Genomic DNA, 9,414 nt, shown 5'->3' with positions numbered 1-9,414 from the left:
TCTGAATAGCACAACATACCAAAGTATCGTTGCTGCTCAAGTTCATCCTATCATGTTGATGGCGTATCCCAATGGAGATAGCTTCTTCCAACAAGACAATGCGTCATGCCACGGTGCTCGTATTGTGCAGGAGTGGTTTCAAGAACATGAGGGAGACTTTACCTTGCTTAGGTGGCCCCCACAATCACCAGATCTCAATACAATTTAGCATTTGTGGGACAAAGTTGAAAGAGCCATCAGGCAGCTGGTTCCACAACCATCAAATCTCACAGAACTGGACAGTGCTATTCATCAGGCATGGTGTCAGATTCCTCGCATCACCTTTCAACATCTCGTGGAGTCAATGCCAAGAAGAATCGCTGCAGTATTGAAGGCAAAAGGTGGCCCAACGAAGTACTGATGGGGAGGTCAAAATCATCTGGCCACTCAGTGTATAATGTTTGGTATATGTTAGTCTCTCTTGGCAGGAACAAGTATGTGTATATCAGGTGTGCTGCACTTCATTAGCTGCATACTTGTTCCAGACCACTAACTAGTTAGGATGGAAAATAAGAAAGAGGATTACTGCCTTAGGGCTTGTTCACACCATTTTCTGGTCCAGTGGGGCTGTCAATATGTTAGCTGCAGTGCGGTGCGTTTTCGACGTGGTTTTGATGCGTTTGTGCGTATCTGGACCGTACAACATGTGACCTGCATTATTTTATTTTTCCGGAACGGACTGCGCACGTGAGAACTGTAGGCCTGCGGCGAGCGGGAAATTTGAATTTTAGCCGACGAATCGACGATGGAAAACGTTGACAACGTTTTCCATCGTCGATTTTAATCGACTTAATCGAATAACTGTTGCAGCTCTACCATAAAACACATTGGGATGCATTTTGGGTGCAGGAACGCACGGTTCTGGTCCGGGCACAATCCGAACGTCGTATGAACAAGCCCTTAGAGTTTGCACTTTTTAAAAACAAGTCTGCTGTGGAAGCTCCCTTATCCTTTCTATTTTATCCTTTTATGTTCTCTTATTTATATTACTTAGCATTTTTACAAGTACATATTGACAAATAAGGCTCAATTCACAAAGATAACACACCTCGTTAAGAATTCTCTTTTTTTTTTTTTTAAGTGTAATGAAATTTAAAAATTAGTCAAATAAAAAAAAAATCAATATCTTTGTGTGAAACCTTTGTGAATCGAGTATAATACATGGTGATCTTTTTTTTCATTGCTGTTTGTAATTAATTTGCAGCGCCAAGAAAAAGGTCATTGTAGCCCCAAAACCCAAAGTTAAGGTAATCTGCATTTGCTTGCAAATCATCTTTCTGTCATTTATTTTGTTGTGATTACTGTCAGTTCTTAAAATTCGTTCCTTATTATTTATTTAATATTGATTTGCTTATTTAAAGCCATTTCATTTTCCCTGTCTATTTGTATCAAGGAATCCAGTCCTAAGAAGGAGCCGAAGACTTTGCCACCTTTGCCTGCTGTTGCCCGTACACCTTCTGTAAATGCAGTTGTGCATGCTGGTGGTCAAATCACCTCTAATTGCGCATCCTCTGAGACGATCTGCCTGGATGACTCACTGGATGAAGGTCTTTCCTTTAAAACGCCTTCATTAGACTCAATCTCAGAAGCATTGGCTGTACTTAACAATGGAACCACCACACCATCTAATTCTCACACAGAAGCGCCCATCTCCCGGCCACGGGTTGCCTTGAGGGAAGAAAAACTAGCTTCTATTATGAGCAAGTTGCCATTGAGTGGTACTAAAAAGGCGGATCCTCTTCAGCACACCTCCAGCCTAATTGCAGGCCAGTCAGCCCCAATACCAAAGAAACACCAGGATCTTGCACCAGCCCATTCCACAGTAATGTCTGGGCTTATTGCAGGCTCTTCAATTCAAAATCCCAAAGTGTCATTGGAACCATTACCTGCCAAGCTGCTTCAACAAGGAGTGCAAAGGTCTTTGAAGTCTGAGGTATCCTCTTCTTCTGCACCTGCTAAGACAAAGGCTTCCTCTGTTTCTCAAGCCAAAGCAACCGGCTCTTCCTTCTCCACTCCCTCTTCCTCAACTTCAACACCTTTAATATCTTCATCACATGTTCATGTTTCTTCCTCCTCTTCCCTAGTACAGAACTCTTCTTCCTTGCAAACTGTCAAGGTCCAGCCACCTCTACAACAAAACTACGTTACACCTTTGCAAGCTACTATTAGTAAATCCCATACTAACCCCGTTGTGCGCTTGACCAGTAGCCCCCAGATCTCTTCCACATCACCAGTTATCAAAACCCCTGAAAAAACAGTTGGTTACCGACCTCCATCATCACCTTCAGGTAGCAGTCTACATGCAGCGGTATCCCGAAGTGCTGCCTCTTCTTCCTCTGCTAGCATTATAGCAAAAAATATTGGTTTACAAGGTTCCAATCCCGCATTCAAGTCTCCTTATAGCATGGCTCCTTCACCCAAAATCACCACTTCTCCTAGTTCTTCCAGTTCAGGTAATCCTATCTCTCAGAATAGTGCACATCATAAGGTGTCAAGCGGTATTAACATTGCACATCCTTCCCCCACAGTCAGCCCTATACCATCTGGAAGGACCTCGGCAGGTATTTCAGGACTGAAAAATCCTTCTGCATCTCCGAAGATCCCCAGTTCCACGCCTAAATTACTTACCACTACAGTTAGACAAACAAGTCCTTCCCCAAATATGCCTGCCTCATCTCCTGTTCATTCTCCAATCCCTTCTCCAAAAAAGTCTAGTCCAAATTTGCAAAGTCTTTCTCCAAAACCAGCTAATTCATCCCCTAAGCCAATTAACCCTACCCAACCTGGACATATTAAGACCACAATTTCTAGCTCTGCAATGAATGTTCCAATCAGTAGAGCCAGTCAAAATGCCAGTGTTACAAATAGGACTCATCTTTCTGGAGCAACAGCAAGTGGAGCTGTAGGTGCTACAAAACAGCCAATATCCCACAGACAGTCATCTGCCTCAGGTTCTCCAGTTGCAGCTGCTACCGTGCAGGTGAGTCTGTATTTAAACATATTTATTTCGTGACAAAGTTAGGGATATGACAATGTTTACAAGTTAATAATTTGTGCTAAGCCTCCAATTACAGTTATAAAAAGAATGTACCTAGTTAACTGGAAAGATGTGCACACCATGCAGGGGTCAATCTAAAGCAGGGTCTGTAAGATGGTAGAGTGCATCATTAGAACTATATTTCAGCAGTGCAGTAAACTGACTTGTAATGCGCACAGCTGGAGGTACTTCATCTACCCTGGTTTGTAGGAAAGTACTGGAGTACAGCTCCTACTGCAGGTTACACAACATTTTGCAGTAATGTTTCTAGATTGGTGTGAATGCTGAAAACTGGTAAGTGATATGGGCATGGAAAATGAGTGTATATGCTGCAGGAATGGGGATGTGGGGAGGGTGGGCAAAGTGTGGGCTGCTCACCACATTGTTAATCACTTAACATATGGTTCAATCTGCCACAGAAAGTTTCAGTATTACACAGTCGTGTTCAGTATGTTGCCCCTTTGGAAACTTGGGTGGTTTGGACAGGGGCAGAATATACTTCTACCTTCAGTAGCAGTATTAAATTGTTGCTGGCACTTAGTAGTTGTCATACTTTTCCTGTTTGAAGGGTTTCTAGGCCTAAATACACCATTTATTTCACATCCATTGATTAACACAGGAAGTCAATTTAGGTTATACAATGCAGAAATAAAGCTTCTCTACCTTCTCAGACTCCATATTCCATTTGAACTGCTGTGCTCAGCATAAGTCTCTGCTTGACCCAATCAACAAAATAAAGGGCAAAGTGATGGCACTCATAGGAATCCTATTAATGGCGTATCTTTATTAAAAAAGGCATAAAAGCGGCTACAAAAATTGCTACCATGTTTTCAAGCCACCAAGGGGCCTTAATCATAGCTTCCCTTTACCTTCAGGTTATACTGCCACCTACAGAAGCATTGGACACTAGCAAACAAAATATAGGCCGGCCAAGGATGACTTCTACTAGTAGCGTGCCTCAGGTTTTTGCTAGTGACCTAGGGGAGTGGACGTCTTTTCTCCAGCTCTGCTGCATAAAAGACTAGCCTATTTTTTCATTATTATATTTTTTTTTCCCCTCAACTTATTTTTTTTTCAATGAAAACTTTTCTGGAAGTGACATTTGGGCACTGGATTTCTCATATGGCACTTCTTAGACCCTGTGTGTTAAGTTAGCCCTGGGGTGCATTCCAGAGCCACGGGCATTGCCTCAGTGCTTGCCCTGTCTCTAAAGACTCAATAAGTGAGTGGGCTGATCAGGCCTAAAACCAGGAGCTTCCTTGGTTGTTTAGGTCAATGGGCAGCTTTAAATTCACACAGGAGGGGGATAAGACTGTGGGACTGAGTGCTAATGTAATCAGCAAAGCAGACTGTTGTATGCTCTGCAATCTTTCCTACCATATGGGAAGCGTCTCCCTGCTGCTGCTCCTGCTTTTGCAGGCACTGTCCATGTCCACCTACAGTGATTTTTGTCACCTCTGGCCATCTGACCCTCAGTGATTACTGTTTGTCTTGGTTTCATGAGTACTTGAGGCCTTGCCTCCTACCCTAAACTCTAAGTTGCCTTACCGTTAAGTGGTCACAACATGTCTGATTCTAGACATAGAAGAGACAGTCGCACTGTAGCAGTTGCCCCCAGCTCTCACTCTAACAGTTTAGGTTTAGTTTTACTAACACACTCACTGATGCTGCTTACATCTTTGGACCTATAATCATGTTGCCTTCTTCCAGAGTCAGTCTTGTTATTGGAGACTTCTCTGACTTCGCCAGGGTTTGGCTGCTTCCTCTGTCCTCTCTCCTTAGGCTTTTACAACAGTCATGTATGGCCCAAATAACCATGTTATTTTGTGATGCTAAAACAGATCATTATCTGCGCTATAGTGCTCTCCCTTGACTCCTCAATAACACCCTATTGACAACTGCAGAGATAAAGAGAAGCTATATAAACTTCTCCCACAATATATTAAACAAAAGACACTGCGCTATCCCCAATCATTTCTATAAAACTCTAAGTGCATATACTTTATGACAATATATACAAAATGTTCACACCAGCTTATATATAGTCCATATAATAATAAACCCAAGAATGATGTGATGCAAAATAAACGTGATGAAATCCTTGTATTCACTTTCTTTATATTACATCAGTGAGTGAAATAATCATTGCATATAAAGTTCCACAATCTCTCATGACTTCTGTGCTTTAATTGACCAATTAATCACCAGTGATCCACCTCCAGGTGCACTAGCACACTCCCCAGATAATTTTGACCACCTAGTGGTCTATAAACGCTCTGCACACACACACACCTCCCTGGTGTCTGATGTCTCCCTCTCCACTGAATCACCTCTCCACTGAATCACCAACAGTTGAAAATTATGAGTCTGCTCAATGTCTCTCGCAAATCTCTTATCCGCTCAAAATAGAAAACCAAGATCACACCAAGAAGTGTAAAACTGCTAGTTGATAGTTTATTCATAAAAATCAGAACACTTACATTTAAAAGGGTTATTCAATGCTGTAAAAACATAAAATCAGCTTGTATGAGCTCAGCTCCGTCTCCTCACCCAGATACCACTCCAGACCTGATACACTAGTGTCAGCGTGTAACTCCTCTACGCGTTTTGTCCAATGGACTTTCTCAAGGGTCTACCTTGAGAAAGTCCATTAGAAGAAATGCATACTAGTGTATTAGGTCTGGAGTGGTTTCCAGGTAAGGCGACGGAGCTGAGCTCATACAAGCCGACTTTATGTTTTTACAGCGCTTAATAACCCTTTTAAATGTAAGTGTTCTGATTTTTGTGAATAAACTACCATCTAGCAGTTTTACACTATGTGAGAACTTGGTTTTCTATTTTGAGCGAATACGAGATTTGGGAGAGATACGGAGCAGACACATCATTTTCAACTGTTGGTGATTCAGTGGAGAGGTTTATTTTGTATTACCTCATTGTAATGCTCTGGACTATGTTATGGAAATTCGCTTGGTTCAACGCACATATCCATACTGCGCTAGAGTGCGCCAAAGTATGTCAAACACAAAGAATTTCCCCCCGTGCTTAAAAGCACAGTTGTATTACTTGGCTGTGACCTTACTTTGTCTAACCTAAGCTGATTGGGCAAAGTTCCTTTAAATGATCTTACCACTGTTGTGATTGATCCCTTGATTACTGAACGTTTGAAGCAAATGGCTGTAGCTTTAAGCTACAGTTGAGGCAGTCTGTTGGAAATTTCCTGTCTCGCCTTCGCTCGCATGGCATTCCCCATTGTGGGTAATTTAGTTGACCTACTGTTGAGGGAACAGTTGGCTTGGACTTTTTCAGATAATGCGGCCTTGACTGAACAGACATTGCAATGGTTCAGATAGTTTCTGAACCTCCAGGAATCCGTACTAGAACTGACCCACCCTTTCTATCTTTTGGAAGATCCTCACAATGGATCCAAGCTTGAAGGGCTGGGTTGGAGTCGTATAGGCACCCTGGCAGCACATGTGATTGTCTAAGAACTCATCTCCTGATCAACACCCTGGAGCTTTAGGCGATCTGGCTGTCTCTGCAACATTGGAGTGTCATCTGTTGGTGCGTCATCCGATCTGGATGTAGTTGGAAAATGTCGCAGCAGATCCTGCCCTAGGCAGAACCTAACATTCCCGTATTGTACGCTATTGACAGCCCAGGCATGGACAGTTAGCAGGCAGACTTTCTCAACCGGCAATGTCTGGATTGGGGAATGGGGTGGGGAGTGGTGCTTACACCTGAAGCTGTTACCTGACCTGTATCACAGATGTGGGGAGCTGAATGTAGACCTCCTGGCCTCCAGATTCTACAACAATCTGGACAGGTTTATCACCATGTACAGGAATCCTCCTGTGGAAAAAGTAAATATCTGGTGGCTTAGTGGGATCAGTACACTCTGATCTATTTTTAACTTTACTGTCAGAGGCTCTGGGAAATATCGGGTCTAAACAGATTCCTGATATTTCCCTTTTTAAAATTGAAAGATTGAGGACACAGGGTCCTCAATCTCCTTTTTCTGCAGCCCCTGTTATGAATTAACAGGAATCCTGTTCATAACTTGTGGCGATAGTATGTTTACTATATCCACAATCATGAATAAACAGGAAGTCCTGTAAATTCATAATTGTAGACAAAGTAAACATACTCTGTCCTCAATTATTTACGGGCAGTCAGCGATCAGCTGATCGCTAACTGCTTGTACCCACTCTCCATCCTGACTCACGGTCACAGGAGGCTGTGCCAGCAGTGCGAGGAGGAGAGCTCAGGCTATTTTGACAGTTGATTCCTCCCCCACCCCACCGGCTTGGCCTCCTCTGACAGCTGTCACCGCCCCCACAAACCGCTCTCCTTCCTGATCTGTCACAGGAGGCTGAGCGGGGGGTGCGGGAGGAGAGCTCAGCTTCTTGTGACATTGCGGTTCATAGCGTTCTCCTCCCCACCCTGCTCGGTGGCCTGAATATTTATCTCCTACCAGCTGAGCGCTGCACTGTGTCAAAGGGAACACAGAGCAGTGCCCAGAGGAGAGAAGAGAAACTAGGAATGCACCGCAATTTCAGCCAAAAGATGGTACTTTCAGCATTTTGCCAAAAGTGCCATTTGCGGCCAATATGTTTTGGCGGCGGAAAATTTCAGTGCATCCCTAGACTCCGTGGTTCACATAGATTTAATCGCTGGATGTCGTGATTGACGCAGATTTCATCACTTGGATGCCATTTACTTGAATGGCACCCCATATGTACATCCTGCCCGCAATGCTCTCAACCGCACTGCAATCAGCAGTAATGCAATTCCCTGCGTTGTGGTGCGGTGCTTTTGGAAAAAAAATAGTGCAAGCACTACTTTTTTCAACCATACCGCAACGCACAGTATTGCGTTAATGTGCATTTTGGCGCGGTTGAGGGCATGTGGTGCATTTGGTTGGTGCCATTCGGTGCTATTCATATTAATAGTAATGGAAGGCACATGCCATATTGTAATGCACAGAAGGTGTGTTGCACGGTAGCATCTGTTAACCGCGCAGAAACGTGCCATTATCCCACTGCATTGGCATGAACAAGCCCTACAACAGTCAACCAACCAGAATTCAATATCAAATGGACAAGAAAAAAATTTGACTGACCCGAGTAATGTCACAATTGCATCGCTCCAGTTTATAAAGAAAGTTTGTTTGAAAAATATTATAAAAAACACATTACCAGGACCTTTAAGTATGGTGTGTAATATATAGTATGCTATATTTATAAAGACCAGAAAACATGGGGTTTCACATGGGGCATCAATAACACTTTGTAATGTAGCTTAAAATATAATTTATTATACAAACATTAAAAATGAAAGTTGATTTTTGATGGTACACAGACAATTACATATATGTACATACAAAGAATGCATATCCCTCTATGGTCCCGGGTTAGACATCTTGCACCCCTTAGTCGCTGGGGACTCTTCCATCTAGCTGATCGACTGTCCAGTTGTCTCCAGTTGATGCTGGTCCTCATTTTGGTGATGGGGAGTCATTGAAAGGTATTACATAGTTACATAGTATTTGAGGTTGAATAAAGACATAAGTCCATCAAGTCCAACCTATTGTGTGTGTATAGGTCCCTGAGTGTTCTCATTCTTAAGAGTACCTGTACCCTTGTACATTAGGGTCTCACAGGAAATTGTCCAAAAGCTTCTTGAATGATTCCAGACTGTTTGCGGAAATCACTGCTTGAGGCAGCGAGTTCCATACCCTAACCGCGCGAACTGAGAACAACCCCCTTCGCCCCTTGTGTTTGAATGTTTTTTATACCAGTTTTAGGTGGTGGCCTCTAGTCTTTGTTACGGAATTAATCTTAAAGAGTTTGTTGCTATGACTATTGAATATTTTGTACATGAAAATCATGTCCCCCCTTAATCTCCTTACTTCCAACGTAAACATATTTAAATTTAGTAGCCTTGTCTCATACTTCTGGTCCTCCATCCCCTTGATGAGTTTGGTCGCCCTCCGCGGGACTTTCTCCAGCTCAAGGACATCCTTTCTGTGTACCGGTGCCCAAAACTGCACAGCATACTCCAGGTGAGGCCGAACTAGTGATGTGTAGAGTGGCAAAATTATAGACTTGTCCCTGCAAAATATTCCCTTCGTAATGCAGAACAGGATTCTACTAGCTTTGCTTACAGCAACCTGGCATTGTAATCTATTATTCAGTTTGTGGTCTACAATGACCCCCAAGTCTTTCTCCATTTCCGACTTCCCTAGCGGCATACCCATAATTGTATAACCCATTTGCCTATTTTTAATCCCAAAGTGCATAACTTTGCATTTATCGACATTAAACCTCATCTGCCACATA

The 9,414-nt window shown here is 42.9% G+C and overlaps 1 protein-coding gene across 1 annotated transcript in view; it reads left to right on the top strand.

The window, feature by feature from the left end:
- Positions 1 to 9,414, top strand: part of UBN2 (ubinuclein 2) — a 199,070-nt gene that overhangs the window by 159,080 nt on the left and 30,576 nt on the right. Inside the window, exons 13-14 of the mRNA XM_018571668.1 lie at positions 1,244 to 1,286; positions 1,433 to 3,019. Coding sequence (XP_018427170.1) covers positions 1,244 to 1,286; positions 1,433 to 3,019 — 1,630 coding nt within the window. The remainder of the gene's footprint in view (positions 1 to 1,243; positions 1,287 to 1,432; positions 3,020 to 9,414) is intronic.

Source organism: Nanorana parkeri, unplaced genomic scaffold, assembly GCF_000935625.1.
Source record: "Nanorana parkeri isolate BGI_ZX_2015 unplaced genomic scaffold, ASM93562v1 scaffold1801, whole genome shotgun sequence".
Taxonomy (NCBI): domain Eukaryota; kingdom Metazoa; phylum Chordata; class Amphibia; order Anura; family Dicroglossidae; genus Nanorana; species Nanorana parkeri.
Note: the sequence above shows the minus strand (reverse complement) of the source record. Positions and strands in the feature narration are given on the sequence as shown.